The sequence below is a fragment of the Pezoporus wallicus genome, unplaced genomic scaffold (genome assembly GCF_028554395.1).
Source record: "Pezoporus wallicus isolate ANWC-B61680 ecotype Strahan unplaced genomic scaffold, APGP_CSIRO_Pwel_v1 scaffold_3294, whole genome shotgun sequence".
Classification (NCBI taxonomy): domain Eukaryota; kingdom Metazoa; phylum Chordata; class Aves; order Psittaciformes; family Psittacidae; genus Pezoporus; species Pezoporus wallicus.
In genome coordinates this window covers 8,355,173-8,383,006 of record NW_026635478.1, presented here as the reverse complement: position 1 = coordinate 8,383,006, position 27,834 = coordinate 8,355,173, and the positions used below count along the sequence as shown (strand labels likewise).

The 27,834-nt window shown below is 43.1% G+C and overlaps 1 protein-coding gene across 3 annotated transcripts in view; it reads right to left on the bottom strand.

The window, feature by feature from the left end:
• KIAA0930 (KIAA0930 ortholog) overlaps positions 1 to 23,001 on the bottom strand; it is a 72,616-nt gene extending 49,615 nt beyond the window's left edge. The window contains exon 1 of one of the 3 annotated variants that reach the window (XM_057426941.1): positions 22,582 to 23,001. In XM_057426941.1, the coding sequence (XP_057282924.1) occupies positions 22,582 to 22,726 (145 nt within the window). In that variant the 5' untranslated portion in view covers positions 22,727 to 23,001. Of the gene's footprint in view, positions 1 to 19,527; positions 19,725 to 22,581 lie in introns of those variants that run through there. The other 2 variants (XM_057426933.1, XM_057426947.1) reach the window with 2 other exon arrangements.
• Positions 23,002 to 27,834: the final 4,833 nt, after the last annotated feature.

Here is a 27,834-nt window from a genome sequence, read left to right as displayed (position 1 = left end):
TACGAGGGAATATGTGAAAGTATCACTTTTCCCTCATGGATGCACAGAAGGCAACTCCAAATACACTTATATATTTTCTGTTGGGAAAAATTCAAAAGATGTCATCTGTGGCTGATGGTTCCTTCTTCCACCACAAATTAGTGTTCTTGGAGTGGGCACAGCAGAACAGGTGTTGAATTTACACCTCTGCAGTGGCAGGTCAGATTATTAACATGAGCTAACATTGAATTCTCTTTTTTTCAGTCTGCCCAGCTGGGAGCACCCCAGGAACAGACCCAGTGACTGTTCTGCAACCTCTGCTGTGGTGGCAATCATCTCCAGCAGACAGCAGGATGGGCACAGCTGGGGCTTGCAGCCTCTCAAACCCTCTCAGCATGAGTCTGCTGATCATCTATAACATGTCTTTTCACATTAATTCCAGGTATTTGTTCTCTAAAAGCCCAAGCCAGTAATCTCACAGATATGTACTGCTTACAGGGTAGAACTGCCTTCTAGAGCTCACGGAAAAGACAGCATATTAAAGGTACTAAACTAATAAAATAATTAGACTCAATACTCCAACAGAAAGAAAAACTGAGATCCCAGTTTAATGCTTACCCGGAAAACAGCTATGGATGAGCCAAGAAATCCATAAAAGGGTTTGTAACCTGGCTGCAGCCAAGCAAGCATTGATTTCAAAGAAATCCATACCTACACTGTGCTATAAAGCAGTGTAGTTACAAATTCAGAAAGCTATCCCACAGCATCAGTGAACTCTTACATGTTTGGGGCTTATTATCAATCAAATTATCTGGAGGGAATCAGAACAGGAAGAAGTTGTCCCCTCTCTCTTAACAAAAGTGAGAAAGCAAACAGCCCCCCTTCCTCCACTTAAGTCCGGAAAGGTGAGCTTCCTTCTTCCTTGTCATTAGCTTCAGAAACTAGAGAACCTCTTGGAGGTAAAAATAAAGAAAATTAGCAGAAAATACCACCAGAGAACCAGATACTGAAGAAGTCAAAGGGTTTTCTTACATTGCTCCACCCAGCAGCATAAAGACCAAGTGTCTGAAAAAGCAGAAATCCTGAACAAAAAAAAGCACATCAATTGTGTTTTCTTCAGCCTTCAGGTGATTTTCAATGCCACCTCCTCCTATCTTCTCCTCTTTGAGATGAAATTCTTTTACTCATCCCCTAGACATTGCACCAGAAGACCTGCCAGGTCTCTCCAGCCTCACAAAACTCCACAAAGGCCATGCACTTCCATGTTTGAGTACACAGGTTCCTCTCAGGTGTATACATCCACCTGTCACCAAAGATTTTCCAGTGTTTTGCCTGAGCAGTCAGGAATGATACAGTGTCATATGTTGTCATCTACATCATTCCCTGCTTAGGATGCCAATCCTCCCTATCGTTGTGTTCAAAGTATCAGGCATGCTTGTGCTCTTCACAATAATGGCACAACCGTTTCAAAACCTGAGATAAACTCGCATAAAAAGCCTTGTAAACAACTGAATTAAATCCCTGTACAAAGACATATGACACAACAATAAGGAGAGTTCTGTAAAACTGATTAAAGTCAATTTACTATCATCATATACACTGAACAAAACACTTATTATAAAGGCATCCTGTCCCTTTTGCCACCCAATTCTTACAAAATACTTTATGCTAAGGTAAGAGAGGGGATAGGGAAACAAAGCACTTAAAAGTCTGATTAAAACCTGCCCAAGGCCCCAGGAGCCCTGCGAGCGGCCGCTGCGCTGCAGCACCAGGGACAGCGCCCGGCCGCCCGGCGTCTGCCGCGACGCTCCCGCCTCCCCAGCACGGGGATAACGGCCGGGCACAGAAACAGCTCCAGCTCCCCCAGCACCGCGGTAAGGGCCGGGCACTGAAGAGGCTCCAGCTCCCCCCAGCACCGGGAACAATGGCCCCGCTCCTTCCAGCGTTCAGGACAGCCCCCCTGCCAGGGAAACTGAGCTCAACACAAAAAGACCCCAGGAAGCACACGAGCGCGATGCAACGTCCAAGGACACTGATTATGTAGACTCTGAATACATCACAGAGCTTGAAAAAGCCCTATGATTTCTGAAGTGAAAATAACAATTTCAACCTGCACATGTTGACTTTAACCCATATATATTAATTTCAATGAACAGCTGTACAAGCAAACTGGGTTATCAGGGATAATGTTCTGTATGTCATACCATCTCACAGATGTTGCAGCATTTTACAGACCTTGTGAAGAAGAACCACGCCCCTGGCACGGGGTTGGAAACAGAAGATGTTTAAGATGATCCCTTCCAACCCAAACCATTCCATGATTCTGTGACACTGGAAAATCTGGTTTTGTCCCAAATCTGAACCACAGCACCACGCAGGCTGTGATGATAAGGGACAACTGAGCCAAACCCAATACAAAGGCCTATCTGCTCAAATGACCCATGTGACATCTAGGCCCCAGATCTCCAATACAAGCACAAGTCGCACCAGCAAAGGTCCTCCAAACACTCAGGCAAGAGGCTCCTGCCTTCATCAACTGCCTGAAGCAGATGACCTGCATAGAATCATAGAATAGTTAGGGTTGGAAAGGACCTTAAGATCATCAAGTTCCAACCCCCTTGCCATGGGCAGGGACACACTAAACCATACCACCCAAGGCTTCATCCAACTTGGCCTGGAACACTGCAGGGATGGAGCATTCACAACCTCCCTGGGCAACCCATTCCAGTGCCTCACCACCCTAACAGTAAAGAAATTCCTCCTTATATCCAATCTAAACTTCCCCTGTTTAAGTTTTAACCCGTTACCCCTTGTCCTATCACTACAGTCCCTAATGAAGAGTCCCTCCCCAGCATCCCTATAGGACCCCTTCAGATACTGGAAGGCTGCTATGGGGTCTCCACACAGCCTTCTCTTCTCCAGGCTGAACAGCCCCAACTTTCTCAGCCTGTCTTCATTCGCGAGGTGCTTCAGTCCCCTGATCATCCTTGTGGCCCTCCTCTGGACTTGTTCCAACAGTTCCATGTCCTTTTTATGTTGAGGACACCAGAACTGCACACAATACTTCAGGTGAGGTCTCACAAGAGCAGAGGAGAGGGGCAGGTCACACTCCTTTTGATGCAGCCCAGGATACGTTTGGCTTTCTGGGCGGCAAGTGCACACTGAAGCCGGCTCGTGTTCATTTTCTCATCAACCAAGTCTTTCTCCGCAGGGCTGCTCTGACTCTCATCTTTGCCCAACCTGTAGCTGTGGCAGGGGGCACTGGTTCAGAGCCACAGGACAGTCCCACCCAGCCGATCCCAAAAGTGTCAGAACCTCCCCTGGTCACCAGTGGAACCTGTCACAGGAGCACTCCCCTACTCCTTCCTCCTACCGGAAGCACAGGCCATAACCAAGAACAAGAAGCATGGCTACCACGCTGCTGGTCCCTACTTGGGCTGTCATCCTTCTGCCCACCACTACCAACTCATCACTCATTCACAGAATCACCTAGGCTGGAAAAGACCTTTAAGATCATCAAATCCAACGGTTACCTCAGCACTGCTAAGTCCACCACTAAACCATGTCCTTAAGCGCCTCATCTACACAGTTTTTGAATACTGCCAGGGATTGTGATTCCACCACTGCCCAGGGCAGCCTGTTGCAATGCCCGAGACCATCTCTGTGAAGAAATGTTTCCTAATATCTAATCTAAACCTCCCATGGTGCAGCTTGAGGCAGTCACCATGTCCTGTTACTGGGGAAAAAAAGGCCAGCCACCTCCTGGTCCATCCTCCTTTCAGGCAGTTGTAGAGAGCAATATGGTCCCCCTGAGCCTTCTCTTCTCCAGACTAAACAACCCCAGTTTCCTCAGACATTCCTCATCACACTTGTGCTCCAAACCCTTCACCAGCTCTGCTGGCCTTCTCTGGACCTGCTCCAGCACATCAATGTCTCTCTTGTAGTGAGGGGTCCAGAACTGAACACAGGATTTGAGGCGAGGCCTCACCAGTGCCAAGTACAGGGGGACTATTACTTCATTAAATAGCCATTTCTCCACTACTTTGGCAGTAACACATCAACTCGGAACCATTATTTAAAATTACCAGTTGCCCAAACGTAGACCTACAAATTACTTAAAACAACAGAGTGCCATTCTAAAATTGTTGATTAGAATATGACAGTGACTGTACTGCCACAAATAAGATCAGACTCTCCTGAAGACTGATTTTCACAAAACAACTCCCTTTAAAATCATCCCAACACTTTGTTCTTCCAGCACCTCCCTATCAGTGCATTTGTAAAAGCTCTGCTCTCAGTAAATGGGCTGCCACTATCTCCCCATCACACTCATTTTAAAATTCATTTAACCAGGCTTTAGGCTCAGGAATTTTTTAATTGATTTAACAAACAGATATATACAACAGGTACTACAAGAAGTTTTTCACAATAGGCAAAGGGTTTGTCTATTTACATCATGTAACAAATAAAATGCACTCTTTTTAAAACAGGCTAAATTAGATACACTGCAAAAATAGACAAGAACAGAAAGGAAAGCTAGGATAAACAGGCTCTGTAAAAGTATTCCTCTTGAGCAGGGGGATGTCTTTGCCTGAGTGGTTGTATGTGCCACTAGGGGCATCTTCTTTTTGCAGATCTTGTTTCATCCGCACAATCAAGAAGTCTCTTCCACCAGTTCTGCCTGAGAGGTGGCTGGCTGTCCTTGACAATCTCCATGTCCATGCTCCACCAAGTCACACAGGGAACCAGCCAACAGAGCAGCTGGGGATGAGAGCTGGGTGGCAGCAGGTTCCTCCTCTCCCACTCACACTCCTTCCGCCAGTCCCTGGTGGGGAGCTGGAATCAAACCTGCGGGGGGGGGGGGGGGGGGGGGGGGGGGGGGGCTGTTTCTTCGCCCTTCCCTTCACATCATGACCACCAAGGTCACTTGGAGATGCAGACACCGCACTGGCAATGCCAAATGCCACAGGACACATAGAAGGCATGGAAGTGCTCGTCCAGCTCCTGGGATGGGGAAACTGGAAAGCACGTTCGCAGTTGCTCCTGGAGTGTGGTCAACTGCCAGCCCAGGCTGTTGATGCACAGGGGAACAAACATTCCTGGGAAACTATGGAAGCAGCAAAGGGGCTTCCATATGCAAATGTGCTCGGTGACACCAGCCACCAGCATGACCTCAGGCCTTGGCCACCAAACCCCAAGATGTCCAGCTGCCCCTTCCCCACAGCCTCTCCTTGCAGAGCCTTCTACTTTCATGGCCCCTGGACAGGCTCCCAAGAACAAATACCTCCCACCATCACGCCCCTGTTCTTTCTGAACTCCAGGGCCAGTTCCAACCGCATCTGGTCAGACAAGGGAAGACCAACAGACAATGTGTACCTAGAAGCACCAAGGAAACAAGAGATGCAACAAAGAAACTCCCTGTTAAAGGCCTCTGGTGCAGGGCAAGGATGAAGCTTGAACTCACCTTTACAAACCACAGAGTCCATCTGGAAAAACAAACCCGAAGTACCCACAAGCCCAAACTGCCCAAATGCTAGTCCTTCTTCACCAGCCAAGAGACAAGGGAAAGACCTGGCAGATAGCATCCCTTCTCCGTGTCACACAAGTGATCCAAGCCTCAACCTAGGTGCCACTGAGTATGAGAGGCTAACACATGGAATAAACCTGATGAGAGGTTCGGTAAAGCAGCATTACCTTACCCTTCCATAAGAAGTCACACAGGGTTTCAGCACAGAAATTTCTCTACACTGCCATTGTCCATCAGATCCCTTAGTCTGTTCTAGAGATATTTCTGGCTCTTGCTATAAGCCTTTAGAAAAGCCCTTGCAAGGAACTTGGAGGATTAGAACCACCAGAGCCTGGGTACCCAAGCACTCCACAGGGGAGCTGCCAAACCACTGCTCCCTGACAGCTCAACATCCGCACAACCAGCATCTCCCCATTTCCTTCCTGAACAGCTACAGGCAAAGGAAAGAGAAAGACCAAAACCCTTACCCCTGGTTGCCTTCCCATACTTAAGTATTACACTAAGGCTTTGTGTAAATCTGCCTTGATTAACAAGCATCTTGGCTACAGAACTTAATTACCAAAATCAAGTAATTAAAGAGGATAGCTGGTGCTAATCTAACACATGTACACAGACCTCCTAATAAATGTAATCATAGTATTTCTGTAACACATTTTGTGTCTTTCTACCTCCTCCTTAGCTACTGGCAAGCAGGAAGAGAAATACAGACACAGTGCCGACAGATCTGAGCATGGCTCCTTTGTGAAGCTGCTTTCACCTGACTTGATACTGCATTAGAAAAAAGGAGACATTTAGGTTGTTGATCTGTCAATTATTCCTGGTTTATTAACAGTAAAATTAGTTGGTCTTGCTATCCTACAACCATCTTTAAAACCTACATGCCCTTTACCTATACTTTCCTGCAGCTCCTATTTTAACCTCTTCTCTCCCTAACAGAACTGCCTCCTTTCTTTGCATCCAGAAAGGATAACAGACCACACCTTCTAGATTCACTAGTGAAACACCTGGTCTTCATAGGTACTGTACATTAACACTGCATAATAATACAGCAATAGCACTTCTAGTCAAAGGCACGGTCAATGCATGTCTAATCCTGTGCCAGAGACCTGTGTATGTGGCATCACCCAATGGAGCTCTGCTCTACACACCTGTCCATGCTCTCCTTGGATTTATGCAAGCTTTTTTTTGGGGGGGGGGGGGGTTGTTCTTTGGTGATGGGGTCTTTTGGTTTTTAGCTTTTTTTTTTTAACCTACAAATTTCCAACTTAATGTAATGGCTTTCTTCACAAGACACAGTGAGCAATTACTGCGTATAAACTGTATTTATGCCATCCACTTTACAATTCTCCATCACACACAAGACCTGAAGCAGTCTTCTTACAGGTTTAGAAGTCCTAGCCTACCAGTTAAACATGCCCTGTACGGAAACTATCCCCATGGCACCTCTGCTGCCCTTCAATGAACCTTATTAAGATGAGCATGTGCTATGAAACCATTCTGTAGCAAAACACTGACTTCCACCCCTTCCCTCATAATTTCTAACACCTGACTTCCTCTCCTGACTGCACTGAAGAGCTATTATGGAATTACTACAGCTCCAAAACCAGGTAATACCAACTTGTTCCGTGAACACAATGTTTGAAACTCAGCTGAACCCAATAACAGAGTTTCTAATGCAACCAGTTTTGAGGCATATACGTTCCTTTCCACAAAACTATCTCCTCTTCTTCCCTGCTCTTCAAATATTCCCATTGCAGAGCTCTAGCACAACTAGATGAAACACCCAGGAACAGCAGTCAAGATTCAAACGTGCCCTTGTACAAGAGAACACACTAACGGGCCTAGAAGAGAGTATAATAGAGCTCTCATAGGCAACACTTAAAATACAACCACTGTATGAAACTGCACAGCCTTGTATTGAGGAAACTGAGCCCAGAGCAATTCAATTTGAATGGTTACAACAATATGTAACACAGAAAAAGAGCCCTAACAAAGAGAGAAACTCAGTATTTAATGTGTTTTAATTTTTCAAGATTAAATTCATAAAAGCCCACTGCAGCAGCAATGGAAGCAATTCCACCCACCTGAGGAACTCCCTTGGAACTGAAGAGCAATCAGCCAACACATTTCTCAGTTGCCTCCTTACTGATAAGGTCTTATACAGCTGTTTCTGAATTCAAATCATACTTTTCTGCTATTTTCTATTTTATTGAATTCCAGCCAAAAGAGAAGGGATTCGTAAAAAAAATATTCTGAGTGCAGCTTTAGGCACATCTGTAATGTACAATGAAAGGAAAACAATACACAAAGAGAAGTTCTTCCACAGACTGAATTACTTTTTCTAGGTCAAATTTAGCACCTCCTTATACAGAAAACAGCTAAAAAAGCAGTAGAACAACTCCCATGAAGAGATGCTGTGAAAGAAAAACACCTTGGCTCAAATACTAGATTTGTTAAGCATTCTCTTGCGGGGGTTGCTGGTGTTGGGGGAGTGCTATTTTTCTGTTTTCTTACTGAAAAAAGATTTTCTGCCCAGTACTCACCCTATCATTCTAGATACCAACAACACATCTTATCTATGTACTCAACTGCTGTCTGAAGTACTTCTGGTCACCCCAGAAAACTTTAGTTTCTAGAGCACTTTGATTTCTGCTTTCTACACTTCGCATACCATCTGCCAGTTCAATCAACTTCTTCATGTTTGTTTTCACTTTGTTTTCTCCCACTGAGAGGAGAGGGCCACTCAGGAACACAGAATGATCTTTGTAAAGGTCTAGCACGAGTTCATGTATTAAAGTCCAACCCCTCAAAACATGTGGAAGTCACGTGAAGAGAATAACTCAGCTGAATCTGCAACTCATGCTAAAGTATATTCTAAGCAAATGAATACTTGTACTTAGTAACACAAACATTAAGGTGAATGCTTGTTTCCACATGACAGCCCTATGATAGCATACATGACAGTGCTGTAATACATTTGATGCTGGCTGTCAAAACACAAGGGACATACAAATCTTCATAAAGTATTTTGAAAGACCACTAAAAGTGACAGAAAAAGATACAGCTGAACATGCCCAAGTTTGAACACTCACGAAGTATTCACAGGGACTGGCTGGGGGCTTAGAGCTTCTTTAAACACAGACCCTCTTTTGATTCCTCCCATCTCAAAGACAAAAAAAACTTGCTTATTTGTTACTTCATTTCATGCAAGTAATGAGAATATTGAAGTAAAATAACTGTTCACTCATACAAAACATGAGTATCAGTGCTTGGACCCTGGGCACTGTGGTTTTCCCTTTATTTTCTTTGGGATGGTTTCTGTATTAGTCAGAAGAGGAAGGTGGGGAAGACCCTTCTTACATCCAGATTTGTTTCAATTCTCCGTTTCCATGTGCTCTTCTCCTGCTTCTTAAGACTGCTGTGTATCACTATGCCTGAGAACACAAATACAACCTCCTCTAGGAAAAAAAAAAAAAAAAGCAAGGACAATGTATTCTTAAAGCTCACGCCTCTCTGTCAGTCTTCTCTCTTCTATTACTACATATGCTGTGGAAACCATCATTTTAGTTAATGCTTAACAATGAATCAAAGCCCACAAGATTTAAAAGCATGAACTACTGTGCACCATCTGCGGATACCCACTTTGAAAAAGTGGAATTCAGACTGAACTGTAAATAATTTGAGAAGCATTTTCCAAGATGGAGCAATCTCAGAGGTTAAATTTAGAGAGAAATAACTAAATACCATATGTCAGTATGAAATACCAAATCATGACAGCATCTTGCAAGCATCTGCCAGTTTAGTTTAAATATCTAATTATAGCAAGGGTCAATATAACTGATAGGATACAGTTATCTGCTACTGAACTTTGATGCACAGAAACTGTAAACTCATTTTCATCCAACAGTTATCAGCTACTTTACTGTAATTCAGCCTCTCATCACATGTGGTAGTTCTGTTCCCCAGAAACTGCATCCAAACCTCACTCAAACCCATACACAATTCCAGAAGGCATCGAAGCATCATTTCCAGATTTCATTTATTCATTTGGATAACACCAGAGTTGTACCTTTCACATTAGAAAATAATGCACAAAGCTTTTGTGTTTCCTTAAGTGACCAACTGTGGAGAATTCATAACAGGTACAATCATCCTCCCTTAACAGAGGCAACCTTGATTCCTCTGGATACAACCTCTTTAAACCCAGTGGAAGAGGGATGAATTGTTACACATTCCCTGCTGCTGCTTCCAGAATCACCCAGTGACAGTCCCAAACTTTCCAAGACCTAAATCAAATCTGGGAAGATCACTTGGTAGCTTATGAAGCACGCTGACACTGCTGGAGTGCAAGAACTTGTCTGTATCTGGACAAATGTGCATTTTCAACTCTAGATATACATGCTATTTTTGTTCTCTGCCAAAGCAGTCACTGATCAAAGACTGCTAGGTCCTGTAAATTCATGACTTCCAATGTCTTCATTTTCACACTTAATAAATACCACTGTCAAAGCACTACCTGAGAGACTATTGTGGTAGATCAGGTAAAACCAGTAAATCGTATTTTAGAAGAGCTCCAGCCTTATAAACCTAGAGGGTGGCTGTTACAGATGTTCTCACATATGTACCTCCTCCAGCATTTTATCTTTGCTGCAGCCTGCTAGTTAGCATCATGTTGGCAAGGCAGAAAGGAGTAATTATTACACCAGCACTTTGCAGGGAAGCAGAGCTATTTCCTACACATCCCTACTACCACACACGAGTATTTTCCAAATTCAGTTTCTTTGTTCTAAGTAGTACATCAGTAGCAGCTGAGTGAGCAGTTGGCAACTCTGCACTGGAAACTGTAATTCTCACTTACCTTCTAGACCACAAACCCACTCTCTTTTAGAAGCTGACAACCAACACTTTCACCCATCTTGCAGCCAAGATTTAAAAAACCCCAAATGTTTGACACTGCATCTCTCAACTGGGGTCCAACTGCATTTCTCAACTGGGGTCCAACCTGACATGCATATGTAAGAACACTAGTCTACAGAAGGAGGTGGTACTAAAAAACCCCAAACCTTTAAAAATCCCATTTTAGATTATTTTCTAGAGTCTTCAGGCTAAAGCAAAGTGGTACTTAACGTTATGTCCAACAAATGTAACATCTTTGCCAGTGCCTAGGTATTTCAGTTAATTAGTCAGCACTCCCTTTAGCAATTCCATTATTAACACCACAGGCTTCTACAATAACAAATATAGCTGTTTGGCTAAAAATGAAGAGTGCCTGCCCACTCACATACATCCCAGTGAAACCTCCACCTCCCTGCAAAAGCAGGCCCTTCTCTTTAAACAAACCACATTCCCACGAGCAAGAAAAACGTTTCCTCTAACAGCTTATCACTTCACTCTGAAATCATCAAAGGAACAAGGCACCAGTCTGAGCCCAGCCTGTTGGCACTGCATGTAGCTTGCAAAACTGCAGATCTGGAGACCATCAATCCTCTCAACAGCACACCAGCCTTTTGTGCTGCAGTCATCTTGTGCTTTACTTGGGGCTGTCAAGGAACAATACCTTTCTCCACACATATAAGATTGTAATTTAGTCCACAACAGAACTATTGAAAACAAGAAAAATTGGCTGTCTGGGAAAACAGACATTATTGATTAAAAGAGAGAAAGAAGAAACAAAGGAGGAATTTTAGTAACATGCATGACATACTAACTTCAGTCAGAAAGAAGACAAAACAACTGTCCTAACACCAGGAGCACCCTACTCCCTTAGACAGAGAGCAACTACTGCAAAGCAACTATTCAGTTTAATAAAACACAGCTGTAATCTGCCATTAACATGTCAGCTGCTGGAAACATCTCATCTCTTTCCATTTGTAACCAGCACCACTACTAAAGTTTTCCTCCAAAGCAGAGAAGAGCTTGCACAGCTATGAATCCCTACAGGCGCAGACGGCTTGCATATGGGTGCACTACAGTGAAGTGTCCCAGGGAATATAATACTGGACTAAATATTTAAGAACTTCCTAGCTTTTTCACCCCACCCTGCAATGGGACTATGGTTTGACACTTGACCTCTGTTTCTTCTGCCCTCCTTGGGTCTCTCTCCCACCCACCACATCACCCTCAACAAGCCACTCCCTCCAGACTAAAAGATTGTTATGAAATACAGTTTACAAAACCAGAAATAATCACAACCTTTATCTGTTGGGAAATCACCGCCTCTGTCCCATGACAGTTACATGGCCCTAAGTAAGAACATGTGAGTTGAGAAAGAAAGGTCTTAGAAAATTCCTCAGCAAAAACACAAGAAGGCAATATCTACTGCTGCTTTTCACCACCATGGGGCTTCAGAACACCCTGCCTTGTGATGCTGCCAGAACAGTTTTGAAATAAAGAACATGACTCTTAATTTTCTTCCATTCAATCATCAAAGCACTAAAACATAGATCTTACATTTGAAGAGACAGATAAAGGCTCCAGATACAGCCAGAGAAACTCCAGTTTCTATTTGTGCTTTTGTTTTCCCATATATTTGAGAAAACGCCTTCACCCTCAGGGTTAAAAGACAGTTATGAACAATGCAAGGTAAGTGCTACATTCTTAATTGCTGCATTTTTCACAGCATTTGTCTTAAGAAGAAACACTTGTGATTCCTTTTAAAGTTTCTTGCCAGGAAAGTAGAAAGAAGGAGATCATGCCTATGCTTGATTTCCCTTTTTTGCCCCATTCAAAACAATGAAAAATGTAAAGTACTGGCAGAATGTACTGGGATACTGAAAAATGTAAAGTACTGGGATAAAAAATGTAAAGTACTGGCAGATACATAGAATAATTCACCTTGGAAAGGACCTTAGAATTCAAATTTTGACCCCAAAAATCCCACAGACTGTTCTGTGTTCATGGCTTTTGTTAATAAAGCAAAAATAATGTTATTTACAGGTGTTGGTTTTATTCAGATGGGGAACAAAATCACTAAGTCTCTTAACACTGCAATATATGAACTGTTGGTTCATATTTTTCATATATTTTTTCACTGTTATTATCATTTGCTCAATCTTTCTGCCAAACCAACAAACTCAGGAGTGAAGAGGACAGTCCACACTGGATGGACCCATACTTTCCCTGGTGCACTCCACTGTGGCTATGCTACTGCACTCCTCCAGGATGCTGCTTACAGAGGGAGCTCTCAGCCCTCGCTCACCCTTTGTCCCCAAGATATTAGTAGAGTTGTCAGCCATAGTTTTCCCTCAGAGGTAATGGCTTATTATTTTGAAATACCAGATTGGGAATGCAGGTGCAGAGTGGCAGCAACTTCCCAAAATCACAGAAGAAATCCACAGAACAGCGGACACCAAACTCAGATCTCTGACATTCAGCACTAATGGTTGCTATATCCCTACTCAGTGTGTGCATGCAGGGTTAGGGACTTCAACTGTGTTCCAGATTAGAGCGTGACTCACTCCTCCCCCTTTCTCTGTAGTGCCAGACCATACAGTAAAAAGAATGATGAACAATCAAACCTCAGGTTGACTAAGGACTCAAAGTCTCAAGCAAGCACTGGATGGATGACTGTCCTCTATCCCCTGTTAACACTTGAAAAAAGTGCCATGACAGTAAAATATCACTAGCTGAAGGTGATGATCCTGGCCATGTTACAGTAAGGAGCAACCTGCCTCTGGTGTAGAGGACAGCACAACTTCCAGAAATGGTACACCAGCCTGCTTAGAGTGGTACTTACTTCATTAATGGATACTTGCAGCACCAGGACCATCTACAAATGTCAAATCGTAAAGCCACAGAGCAAAACTTTAGAGCAAGTTCAAGACAGAATTCCAAGCCAGTCCAAACATTTTAATCTCTTTATGCTGGAGATACTTAGAGATGGTATTTTAGAAATAAATGCAAAACATCAAAACTTGGAAGTAGCAAACAGCTTACCTAGGATCTTACACTTTGCCTGCTTTTTTATTTTAGGTTCACAACCAGTTTTTCCCACTAGCTTCTGGGAGCAACTAGACATGCTAAAACATGGGACAAGTACCAAAGGCAACATTCTTCCATTAAAAAACAGTTTTATCTTGTTATAGGATCCATGCACTGAATTAAATACATACATATATATGTGTGTGTGTGTGTATATGTTATATATCACGAGTTAGCCTGACAGCTGCTGAACAGAAGTTAAAAATTTTAACAGAAGTTAAAAACTTCACAATAATTATTCTGATCCTGGAACAATTTTAAAGCTCCCCAGAGCACCCAACAAAAAGCTTTAAATCTTTGTTCCTTTTTTAACTGAAAGGGAAAAAAAGCCAATTATGACACACAATCCAGTCTGAATCTGAAGAGTCACAGCAAAGAACACAGCATAACGTAATCTTGTAATATCAAAGATCAAAGAGGATGAAATTAGTTTGTCTTTATTCACATAAACCACAGGCTACTAACAATTCACATGATGCTTTGACTAGAGTTTAGTCACCCTTGCTATGAAAAACACAGGTCACCCATTCAAGTCTTTGTTATTAGGCAGAATTACACTCCTCATTAAAACCAAGGAAAATAAAGTACTTAAACACTCCTACGAAGTGTATAGAAAGCTGGATCATGATTATTTAGGAAGCCACCAGGGTTCGCAGAGATGCTATTTCCAAGACATACTGCAGTGAGTTTGCTACTTTGTTTCTGAAAGGATCAGGCAGGCAACAACCAAGCAGTAGTAACCTGCACAAGGCAATAAACTCATCTCCTCAAGACTGATTACTAAAATCACACTAAACATCTTCTGTACTATTATGGAGCCCTGAGTTTTATGGAAATTTAAAATCCACCTCTTAGGGTCCTTTAAGGCAGGTAAGTAAATATATTCCTTATTGAAGATCTAACATTGCTAGACATTCAAGAGCTCATCTACCTGTTCTCTGAAAAAGCAGAGGAATAAATGTCTGATGAAGTCTTTCTCAGCTCTTAGCAGAATACTATAAATCCATTTGAAAACACTTCCCTCATCTTGATGATGTTTAAGCATCTCCAGGCGATTAAATCAAACTCTTAGTGCAAAGACAGTTCAAGCTTCACTGGCATTTTAACCCATCTCTCAAGTTCCTGCTGATCACATGAAGCCCTGCAAGACAGGACCAAGACTTACGTGGTAGTTAAAGACATGTAGAGATTGAAGCTAAACCTATCTGTATTACTTCCAGATACAGATAATCAGAAGTAATGTATTTTTCACATAAAACTGATCAAGGGAAACACTACAAAGTGTTCAAAAGGCAAATTGCCAATATTCCTTCAGAAGACCCTACAGGCTGCAACTCTGACAGACTGATAAAGTTGTAGCAACACCTAATGCAAATTTCCTGAAACAGAGAATGCAGGCATGGAGGCAGCCCCTGCAATTACTAATATAGTGCCTCTCTCCTCTGCGTGGTAGCTTACAAAAAGCTACGCTGCTACTGAGCCAGGATTTTCATCACCCCAACACTAACATCAAATCCAGGTTGCTGACTCACGGAGCACATCCTGCTCAAAGGAAAGAGACGAAGCCCAGCAATGTCATTTCCCATGAGGGAAACCAGACACAGTACAACAGAGCAGGTGGCCTCAAAGGCACTTCTGTTGAACCATGCCCAGGTTACCCCAACTCCTCTACAGGTGCAGTATGATGCTCCATCTGGTATTTCTGTATTTTATTTCCTGCATAGAAGTAATCAATACATTTGTTGGGACCACACACACAAAAAGAGCAGTCTTGATTCTCTGATATCCACGCTGCTTAGCCCAAGGGGCTGCAAACAGACCAAAGCAGTTTAACATTCTTTTGAATACCAACTGGAAGAAAGTAGCTTCACTATTCAGAGGGTTCCTGGGATCATGAAGTGATTTTGTATACTTTCTCCTTACACCTTATCATTCACTTCATGGTAATACTTTCCATGTCAGCGAGCTGCCACCCTGATCCTACTTAGCATATTTAAGAGCATAAGTAGATAGAACAACCATTACTAACTATTTAACCACAGGGTTTTGGTTTTCCTGAACTGTAGCTGGAACATAAGACACAACCATATTTCAACTGTTTACATCTTCTTTTTCTATTGACCAGCACCCTGAACACAGATGATGAGAGGGAGACCAACATATTTCATTCTTCAGGAAATCTAATTTTTCTTTTCTTTAGAAAGAATCCAACCACATATACTATTAAATCCTTAAAAGATCAATCCTGAACTGTAAAGGTAAGCTACATTTTAATCCCTAATACAAACCTCCAAACCATCTTAAAAGTTCAAAACAGAATCCAGACTTCAAAATGGATTTGTAACTAGTTCCCTGAAGATTTAGAGAATATTCTGCTAGTACAAAACCAAACAGTTAAGCTATCTAGAACTACAGTATTACATATATGAGAGATGGATGTTTTAAAATACCCTGACTATTCCCACTGTCAGGCTTACAGATTCATAATTCATGCTGACTGACTCATTCCCAAAAATTAGGTATCCAGCAATTCCTGCTACCATCCAAAAATGAAGAGCGACATGCCTTGTTTTAAAACCAAAATTGCTTATTTAGAGGAGGCAACAAAATATCTGAAAGATATTTTGGAGGTTTTTTGTTAGGTTTGTTTGGTTTTGGTTTTTGGTGGGGTTTTTTTTTGTTGGTTTTGGTTTTTTTTTGGGGGGCGGGTGTTTTCTGTTGTTGCCTTTTAAAGAAATCTTGTCTCCTTCAGCATCTCCAGTCTGACTCTTATAATTTGAAGATGTATACTCTTGAGCAGGACATGAAAATCCCATAAAGCTTCATCTCCATTAAAAAACAAAGAATAAACTAATAACCCAACTGCTCAAAAAATATGCAAGAGTTGTAATAAAAGACCACATTATATTATTGGTCTGGAATGATGCATGTCAAGCTCATGACAGAAGATAACCTTTCAAAGTCAAATTACAAATCCCCTGGCAACACTGGTGTGTAATGGAAAGCCTGACAGGCCATTAGTGACAAGAGCATGAACAAGGTTCTAATAAACAATGAAATGGAATTCTAAATGAACCACCATTAAAAAAAAACAAAAACAAAAACAAAAACCAAAACAATGCAGCATTTACCCTGGAGGGCTGCAGCTCCAGAGTTTACCCCAGACTGCCGTTCACCATGACTTGATCCTACACAGATATTCCTAAATATCCTATGCTTGATTGCTGAAGTGGCAGCATGGGATCCTAGGGCATCCTAGAATCTCAAAACTTCTTCTGACATGAGTTCTTTTCTCTTCAGCCTTAATAATAAAGACCATTATTTGCCTCTGCCTGTAATGCTACACAATCCTCTCCCAACATGTCAAGGCCTCCCAGACCCAGCATGAGACAGTCATTTGTCCTGCTCTCAGTCCCAGCAACCAGCACAGAAATATACCAAAAAATAAAAATAAAAATTAAAAAATAAAAATAAAACATAGCCTCTCTTCTGCTCGGTGATACCAACAGAAGGAAGTCTCAGCAACAGAATACATGCCACCCAGCACAGCCCTGCCAAAACATCAATTTCCCAGCAGCAGCATTCAACTACTTTGTTCTCATTGATGCATTACCTTAAAAACCTGCACCCTGGTTGCAAAATTACCTGCTCCAGCCCTGCTACAAACTTACCAGACTCACTCTCCACTGGACTTGCCTACCTCTGATGTCCTTGAAGTACAAATAACACTCTTTGTACGAGTACTACTTGCTGAGGCCCATCCCAGAGCAGCACCACAAGCTCTTCTCTCCCATCCAGTGGTTTCTCCTACACCGCCCTGTCCAAGCACTCAAAGGCACATCAAGAAAAAAAAAAAAGTGGCTTTAAAAATCATCTTCCCCTTCTACCTCTAAAAAAAAAAAAAAAAAATCGTATTATACCCATTTCCATTATACCTGGAATTCCTTTGCTATTTACTCATACTTCTCCAACACAAATCTGAGGTTCAATCCCCAGGGTGAGCTGTTAAATCACTTTGACTTCAAAGTACTTATTTTAACTCGGATTTAAATAAACTGTTCTGATCTCACTTTGCATTTGCAATTTCTGGAATTTTTTCTGGAACGATTCTTCCTGGCTGGAATACTGTGATTTTTTAATTATAATTATTTTTTTTTACTGATTACGAAGCACTTTATAAACATCTTTTTGTTTTACTATTTATAAGTTACATTTTTATCCTCTTTTTGCTTCAGTATTTGACTATTCGTTTTTCATTGAACATTTCACATTCATTAGCTGCAAAACATTTCATAAATAGGACAAAAGAACTTGTACAAATATTAAGGTACAAGCAATAAAAGCTGTATTTTAAACTATAATTAAATCCTTCTAAAAGTCCTGAATGAAATTAAATTTTTCAACGTATTTGTATATTAAAGTATCTCACTATAGGTGACATTACCAAGAGCAAATTTGGTTGCATATGTCCCTCAAGTTTTTGTTAGCACAGATGTGATTTGTCATTATTCTTGCTTTTCACACTTGAGAAAAAAACAAACCTTCTAAGCTCTGGTAGTTTCTCACCTTTGACTGGACAAGTCACTGAACTCCAGCATGATCCACAAATGAAGAAAACGTTTTGCTTCTGCATGAAAGCTACTCCTGTCAAACCAGTTCTGTACTGCTGCAGATTCACACCAGACAATTCCACCTACTCAGTGGCTACACTTTCCACAAAGTTTCAGAAGCACATATATATAATCCTTCTTGAATATTATAATTCAATTAAAGTTACTACATCTAGTACTTTCAAACCCAAATTACTCATTCTTCTTTTCAATTCTTCATTTTAACCTCTTTTGCTCTCCAAACTTTTCTTTCACCATTCTTCTACGCATGTTTTCCCAACATTTATGTAAGACAAAATGTAAGACATTTTATGTCTTTATGTTTCCAGCATATTTTCACAATACTCACGTGCACAAGCACTTATGCCACCTCACCTTTCCTCCTCTCAAGAAGGCTAGACATCTATTTATTTCCAGGATTTATTCATCAAGATAATTTGGCACATGAATCATCCCACTGTCTTTACTCACATGACATGCCCTGGGGTGCCCTGCTGCACAAACAAGTTCAAACAATCCTCTGGCTCTGAGAATGAACATTACTCCTTCTGCTGTCCCCATGCCAAGCACACCCTCCTCTGCCCTCCTCTACCACCAGAAAAAATAAACAGCAGAAAAACTTGATTTCTGGTAAGACTATAAGGCCTTTTGCAGGGTCCAGCCTCTCCACTGGCACCTACGACCATCACCATTACAAACAGTGCTTGGTGGCAGCAGTTTTCAACTGCTTGCTTACTCAGACTTCCTGCAGCCCATGGGGCAGCCACCTGCTTCTCAGGATCCTTGTCTTCACATTTCACGTGGCTACACATCTCCATTGCTGATCAGTCACAATTTAAGACATTATTCACATCTACCTATTCATTTCTTCTTACTCATTATAATTTTCAGTATTCACAAAGTCACACCTCCATCAAAGCACACTGTGCTACATAACAGCAAGGCAATTAGGCAAATAGGGAAATTAAGCATCTGACAACATTACACAGTAGTTTCAGAAAACAAATAAAACCCTCCCAGTTCAAGGCTTTGGCCAAAAAGGTAACTTCAGAGCCTTACGCACAGCCTGGCTGAGGAGACATACAGCAAGTCAGCTGTTTCCCCAGAAGGAGAACTATTTTTCCAGAGAAATGTTCTAACAAACGGCATTTTGAAGCAAGCTCTGCACACAACACCATTGTAATACTCTATACAAGTGGATGACGCTCACAGCCAGCTGAGGCTTCTCAGGAAGGCATCACCTTTCCCCTCAAGCAGCGTGGTAAGGACTCACTCATGAGTCATTATTTTTAAGCACGATGTCAGATTTGCTGTATTTGCTACCTTACATGAACAGGACAAAATGGAAGATCCCATGCAATGCTTACATTTGTGGACAATACCTGTCCAAATGCTCATATGATATTCCTGAAATATAGCAATTCCTCTCACCAAAACTCAGTGTCAGCAAAAATAGCAACTTCCTCCTTAGGCTGGGAAGTAGGAGCTCACTTAAAGGCAATACACAAAAGGAGAGAGGCTGTCCAAATCATGTCTCAGTGACTCCCATTTTATTGTTGAGGGGTTAACAGCACTCGGGGAAAACCCAGAATTCAACATCATTGCCAGCTGATAGCAAAAGACTCACAACAGGTTTAAGCTACTGACACAGCTGGAATGGATTTGGATATTACAAAAAGAAACATCACTAATACAAAAACAGCTGTGGGTAAGCTCATCCTGCAGCCCAACAGGTGGGTCCATTTTGAGTAACAGCACCCAGGCACAAAAAGCAGACAAAATCTCTCTATTAACCACCTGAACCCATATGGGACTGCATTCACTTTCTCAAGTACTGAACTTAAGGAAAAGCCTGCACCTCTGCTGTGCTGCTGGTTCCCAGCATATTCCAGAGCATGCCAAGCTAGTCTGACTGTGTTGCATGCCCTGCAACAGCGTTCACTAGTGCAATCCAGACACACATAAATTTAAGCTGCAGGATTACACCTGATAACCTTCTGTTCATCTATGAACTACATACTGTGCACCACTTCAGAAGCTCAGTGTTTTTCTTAAGAGAAGTATTTAAACTATTTACTTCCCCATAAATAAATTACAGAATAGGGAAAAGGAGCACTCATTCACTGGGAGTGACAATGTTATGTATCAGGTGATGTGCAGCACACAATGATCTTGGAAAACCCTTCAATATACAAAAGCAGATATTTATAGCACAGAGAGACTCTGCCTGCTGGGCCTTAAGGAAGCTTCGCAGATTGTTCTCCCAGACTTCAGGTAATAATATATGCAGATTTTAAAAAGCTGGTCAGATACTGTGATAATTTGTATATTCCTATGACAGCCTGAGTCTGCAACCTCGAATCCTACAAACGGTCCCACTTTGTGACTGAAGTGCTTGGGGATTAACAAGGGGACTGCCAGCAGGAACGGATATTCAGCAGCTATGCTCAGAAACAGCCAGCATGGAACAGATTCTCCCTGCATTAAAATCACAACAGCCACCACAGCTAAAGATCTATCACATTCACAGCTGCCCAGGGCAGGGAGATCCATGGCACTTTTCCACCTGCAGGATACCGCACTTCTGAAAAAGACGTAGCGGCTTGGCAAACAACATGGCTCTCAGTTGAAAGTTCAGCTCCATTCCCTGGATAGAAAAACTGAGCAGCCAAGGCACTCTTGTGGCGACACATAACCCATTTCCACACAGGTACAGACATACACAGGCAACTCTCCACAGCCAGCATCAGGCCATCAGTGCAATTTGCTAAGCAGTTCTCCTGAGGTTTTCCCTTCAAGTCTTCATCTGGTAGAAGTGCAATACTGTCCCACTACTTGTGTGATTATTCCCAGGTTACACAGCAAGACTTCTCTTGATGAGCTAGTGTGGATGCGTGTTCAAAGGCAAGCCAAGAGGAAGCATTTCTATGTTCTTACCAGCCACCGCAGTTTTTCCCTTGCCCAATTTCACTAAAAGAAAACAAGGGTGGTATTTCTTTTCCTGTGAGCCTTTATCTTCATTCAAACATGATATGGCCAAACATTAGCCGACAACAGCTTTTCAATGAATGCAATCTCACAGGCATTTAGATTTTGTGGCTTTTTTTTTTTCCTGGTCTGTTTACAGTTTCTTTGCCATGACACTTGATTTGGCCATGTAACATTATTACACTACATAAAGCCCAGAGATCCAAATCCATTGGAAAAGAGAAGCATAAACAGGAAAGACTCATCGCTTCTCTTTGCATAAGCTTCTTTATGTGCAAGGCGAAAATAAAGAAGGGAGAGTCTATTCCTCCCCTGGGAGACCACAGTAAGCACTGGCAGACAAACTGATACATAAAGGTCACGTAGACAACCAGTGAGATTTCCCATGCCAATCTACATCATAAAGACAGTAAATCTGGGACAAAAAGTCATTCTGAATTTTAAGGAAGACTCAGAAATGGAAACTTTTGGGACCTTAAAATGAGCTGAAGAAGGAAGAGACAAGAAATACTTCATGGAAGAAACAAAGGAAGTACTGCACATCAGTACTCATAATTTAAAACCCTGACCCTGCCAGGAATTCTGGCCATTCATCCCCTTAAAGCACAGGTTCAGTCCAGGATATACAAAGGTTCTGAATAAGGTATAAATAATTTCTCACATCAAAACCTTCTGCCTATGATCTCTTATTGTACATAAACCCAAATGATTTCTATTCATTAGCCCAGTCAGAAAAGTTCCCTGATGCAAATGGTTAAGACAGCTGTTGTTCCCACTCTGTTTCCTAAAGTCAACTGAATTTCAACTTCAGACTTTCATTTTGCAACACATAAGCTTTGCCAAAAGCTAAATAAAGCCATGCCCTGTAAAATCTGCATCAGTCAAGACGTAAATAAACAGGATAGCCAAAAAGCTGAAGAAACCCTTCATGATTAAGGAAATTAACAGACCACCAAGAGCCACCACATTCATCATGTGCTTACTAGACCACGGCAAGCGGAGTGAAGTCATACACTCAGAGAGGGGAGGTGTCTGACTTAGAAGAGCAAAAAAAACTACAGGGATCATTTGAGAGCCATACGAGCTCATGCACTGGAGAGAGTAGCACAAAATTCGTTCAGCTTGTCTTCCAAAACACGTGATACAGAGTTTATACTTAAAGAAAACAGATGATCAGCTCATGTGCGTAGCGTCTTCTGACCATTTCTCTCCAAGGGCATTTCAGACAATGGAGCAGAAACCGCTGCTCTCTCCTGTTCCCGGGGACTTCGAGGAAAAGGGGCCCATCCCCGCGGCAGCAGCACAGCCCGGCAGCACACAACAGGTTCCCAGGCCCCTGCCGCCGGCTGCACACGGAGAGCCAGGCGCCGGCCGGCCCCAGCCCGAGCCGTGAAGGAGCAAGGGGGTCCCCGCTGCTGGCGGGTGCCGCCCGGCCCCGGGGCGCCGCGCCCGCCACCCGCACCCAGCCCGGCAGGGAGGCCCGGGCCGCCGACTCACCGAGGCCGCTGATCTCCTGACGGAGGCCGGCGCGGCTCCGCTCCTCCGCTATAGCCCGCAGCATCTGCTGCAGGGAGCGGTCCAGGTCGCCGTTGGCCTCCTGGTCCCTCGGCCCGGTGCGGCCGCCGCTCCTGGCAGAGGCCATGCTGCCGATGATCTCATGTCAGGCCGCCCCGCGGAGGCAGCCGCGGCACCGGGCGCTGCCGCCCCCACCGCCCGAACGGCTCTCCCGGCAGCGGCGGGCGGAGCCGGGGGCCGCCCCGTGGCAACAGCGAGAAGCCCTCCCGGCCTCTCTACCTGCGGGAGGGTGAGGGGCGCGGCACCCCAGGGCTCGCCCCTCAGAAAGTTACCGGGCACCGCCTGGAGCCCACAGGGACACCGCAGTCCTCCCCACAGGCGCTGCCCCGCCGCACTCCACCGCTTCCTGCCACAGCAGGCACGGGGGCGGTGCTGCCGGCTCCTCGCACCGCCTCCAGGCGGTTCCGGGGCGGGGACAGCAGCCGCCGGCCTCGCCCCTGTGGCTGGCGGTTCCGTGTCGCCGGGAAGCATTTTCCTGGCAACGACTGGATAGCGTAGGGTCACAGACTGGTTTGGGTTGGAAAGGACCTTAAACATCATCCAGTTCCAACCCCTGCCAGAAGGTGTCCCCAACACCTTCTTACCCATCCTTGCCTCTCGCCACGTCCTACGCATTTGCCCCCAGACTCCTGTCACCGCAGGCAGAGCTCTCTGTCTGCCCCACTGACATCAAATCTTCTGAGCTGCTGCTTCCTTCTTGCTAGCCTACTCCCTGCCAGCTGTAACCGCACATGTATAGCACTACTGGGACAAAGCCCAGCCTAAGGCACCCTCTGAAGTACCTACCCAGAGCTGGGTCACCTCTCCCTTAGCATCACCACGTTTGCCAGTGAGCTGCAATGTAAATCAGGAATGTGTGATCCCAGGGAATAATCCAGTTTGTGCTGCAGAGACTGGACCCCAAGCCCTGCTGCTGCTAGTTGTTGTCCCCACCAGATACCAAAAACAGCCAAAGCTTCCTCCGCTCATAAATTCAGGATTTGCTAAACCGCAGATGGAGAGCAATACAACTGCCTGCCAGTCCTTCTGTGTGAACAATTTGCTCAACGTTTTTTTGTTTGCAGTATCACTTTATGCTCCCCTCAGTTCCTAAAAATATTGTTAAGGCTTATGCAGCCTTTTATTCTCTCTGAAGTCCTATTTGAAACTTAGCAGGCTTTGAGTGGGAAGGGGAGAAGGGGACAAAGGGCCCAAGATTTGAGTTGACATGATTTTACAGATGAGCTTTTCGCTACAGCTAAATAAGAAAGAAAAGGTTTCAAATGCTGTATGATTATTCTCCAAAATAGCAAACATTTACCCAGTGTTTCCAGTTTCGGTTTCATGTCAGCTTCTGACACCAATAAACTAACAAACAGACACCTGCTGGATGCTATTTACAACCATACACTGATTTCCCGTTAAAGGGGTATAGACAAGTGCATTTTCTGTGCAAGGCTGAATAGGACACATCAGAGAAATTTGAAGTTAACCTAGCATTTTTCTAGTAAAATATCTACTTTATTACAGAGCAATGGAAAGTATGGGTACACAATCACATGAGCTGAGCACCTCTTCCATTGTTTACTCTGATAGTTTTCTTTCTTGGAGAGAATGACGTTTTGCAGTCACGCACTGGCCCTGTAAAAGTGTGCTTTAGAGTTACTTATCCTATCGGCTTACAAAGGGGAGGAGCATCAAAATACTGTCCTATACTGTTAGTCTCCTAGTTGTCCATGACATTGCCAAGATACAACACTTAAGACAGGAGGAATGAATCTGTCTGATGCAAGAGGAGATCATTGTCTCATTTACCTCACATTATGCTGTACTACCCAAGGATTGGGCATTTTTCCCCAGTGGATTATCTCTTGATCCAAACACCACTATCATGTAAGGGGTACAAGGAAATACTTAACACCTGCAGTGTCACCGGCCTGTGGACAACCCTGCAGCAGGTTCTCCAATGCCTCCAGCAGTTCAGCCTCTCTGCGGAGCCTTGAACTCTCACTCTAAAGTTCCAGCAACCCTGCTTAAAAAAAACAATTAAGCAAACCTGCTGCTGCCCCATTCAGGCCTTTTGAGTAATGAAATGCTATTCCTGTCACTGTTCAGCTCCTAGCCCGACCTTGCACTCCCTCCAGCTTCTACCAAAACAGGCCAATAAATAGAATCCTCAGTTGTTTTCTCCTCATAGTCCTCCCTAGCCAAGCACACCTCCTAGTAGATCACAGCTCGTGATCAGGAGAGGGGTAAAGTCTGTTTTTTAAAGGGGATATTGTTTAAGTACCCTTAGGATCAGTTAGAAACCTGAAATGCTAATTGATTTTGTTTTTTAAAGATCCCATGGTACTTTTTAACAGAACAAACCCCTCTGTCTAGCCAAACTCTGGTGGAATTCTGTTAGAGAGGAAGGATTGTGTTTTATCTTTACATCTTGCTCCTAAAGGTCTTCACTGACACTTAGCACCATGTTATCACTATAATGGATACCAGGAGTCCCATCCTACCATGCATGCTCTCACTCAACTCAATTACACACAAAATAATAAATTCTCTATCTTGCAACAGAGTAATGGGTGTTAGGGCCATGGGGGTACTAATTGGCCTTAATGGCCCTGACCAGCCTCATCTGAGGTCTGCACAAACATGCCCAGGCTGGGGACTCTAATTTCAGCCCTGAGACTCTTTCTGACCTATGGTGAAAGCATGTTGTTGGTCTTTGTTTCTGCCCCAGTTGTGTCTATGTTTGATTATGGATGCTGTTGATCTGGAGCATAACCTGCAGGATGACTTCTCAGCCATGAATTTGCCTCATGACTGTGGAGGTACTTTTTGACGTAGGCTCTGATTTACCCTGTTCCCTTGCTTAGGTTCTGTAGTGCTGAGCTGTGGCCCCAAAGGCCCTGTCAGCCTGGGAGTCTCCCCCAAGTCCCTGGCCCCTGGGGAGCTTTCAGCCTGCACAGTGCCCTGGCAGCAGATCCCTGGGCTTTCTTACACATTAATGCACTTTGTGTCCTGATATAAGAAATGTATATTAATCAACAAGATGATTAGGCCAGATGGGTCAGAGAATAGCCTGAAATCATATTTTTAGCTTAGGATGTGTGACCTGTACAGCATAAACCTAAAACAATACAAAACCTGAAGTTCATTGTTAGTAAGTGACTTAATGTTAAGAAGAATGTCTTTTGAATTAGTCAAGCTTTACTACCCGTACACAAGTTGAGCAAGTTATTTATATAAGGCTATATTTTCCTTACTATGTTTATTTTGAGAGCAGCTAATAGTGACAGTTTGCAGTGCTTGTTAGTAAGACCACGTGGTATGTAATTATCTAATGAGTTTGCAAGTTAGCAAATATGGGCTTATTTAATGCGTTTGAATGTATATCTAACAGATGAACCCCCACGACAATGCCTTACAGTACTAACCCTGTCAAAACCTGTGTAGCTACTTATAGCCTGTCGGAGATCATCACTACTTGCGTGCTTCAAGAGCTGTATGTGCATAAACTTTTGCAGAAATAGACTTTAGAATTCTGAAGCTTTGAAAGTTGTATTCAACCTACAAAAAGCATGCAAAGTAGCCTCATTTTATAATGTCTTTCTTTGTTGATAATAATGAATTCAGATTTCTAACAGCGACATGTTGCAAATGAACATTATATCCACTTTAAAGGGCATGAAATGCAGCTTTGTGCTGAAGAGATTAAGCAATTTGCTTAAAAATCCTAATTATATTTTAGTCATAAATTGGGGTATCTCCATCTTCAGCAGCCTGCTGCTTTCTCTCAGGGCATGCTCATGGGTCAGTGGGCCATCCAGGGAGTTTATATGCAAAAAATTACTTCTACAATCTCTATTTAATTGCCTCCATAACTGCATCAAGGCATTTGGACTCAGAACACAGCAGGTTTGGGCTTCACATTATAAATTGTGTTAAACTGGTCAGCTTGAAAGATAATTCAGAGCTACTTCTGGAACTGTCCAGTGTTCAGTACAGGACTAATCCTGCTGCAAGGATTAAACCTACAAATAAATATTCTGAAAGTTATATCCATATAATGTTGTGAGATTTTTTTCAGCTGAAACTGTCCCTTGTAATTACTCCTCTGAATGCACAGCAGAGTACTTAAGATCTTGTATTTCTGAAGTTAGAGCTATTCTACCTGTTTAGCTTTCTTTTGTCCTTCCCCCTTTGTGCTACTCTTGCATCACTATCACTACTTTCATCAGTTAATTGCCACAAGATATGCCGAATGGAAGCTGGAGATGCTCGGCCTTGCATTGTAGGAGTAGAAACTTACGTCAGAACTTACATGAATCATTTTCAGTCTAGCCTGATCCCTCTATCCTACAGCCCAAACCACTGAGTGTTCTGCACCTGAGCCTTTTATCCTAGGCTGCTGCTGTGCTGTTCCTGAGAGTGTAATTATCTTAATAAGATTGAGACATGAACTGTAGCCTTTGTGATAATAAGCTCCTGGGTTTTATAAGCCACTTGTACAGAATCCATGTTTCATTGTTTTCCTTGAGATGTTTCTGGGTACAGTACAAGTACAGCTCACCACTTATGAACCCACCCCAAGCTCTCCATCAGCTCAGTACATCTGAAGTCCAAGTACGAAATAACTATTTTTTTCTATTACACATACTTCCCTATGAGGAAATGGGGCAGCCCCTAGGTAAAGGCAAGCCCCTTGTGGGAAGGAAGCTCCTGCCAGTCTAGGTATAGGTTTGTATTCAGTGTACAAGATTTTGATGAAAAAAATGAACTGTCTGGGAAGTTTTCTCAGACAGCAGAGGCAATGTGGAGCTTGCACAGACCAAGTATCTGCTGGGAAGTTTGTCCAAAGCAGTGACAAGCTTAGCATTGCTTTCCACTGCAGTATTACTTGATGCTAATATATTGGTAAGTTCCTTAAGTTCAAGGAACTTAAAGTGTTCACCTTATTTATATCCTTATGCACCTGTGCTCTTCAGCCTATATGTATGTTGCAGGCTTTGAATGCCAAGGCAGTAATAATAAAGAAAAGTTCACCACCTCTTAGGGACATGGAATTTCTGAATTGTGACTGTGTAAAAGAGTGCTTGAGTATGACCTATGTCCTCTGAGATGATGAGAGATGTCTGGCTAAAGACAGCTGGGTGGTGAGTGTTCATCAAGATGAGTCAGTATCGTGAGCTGACCTTG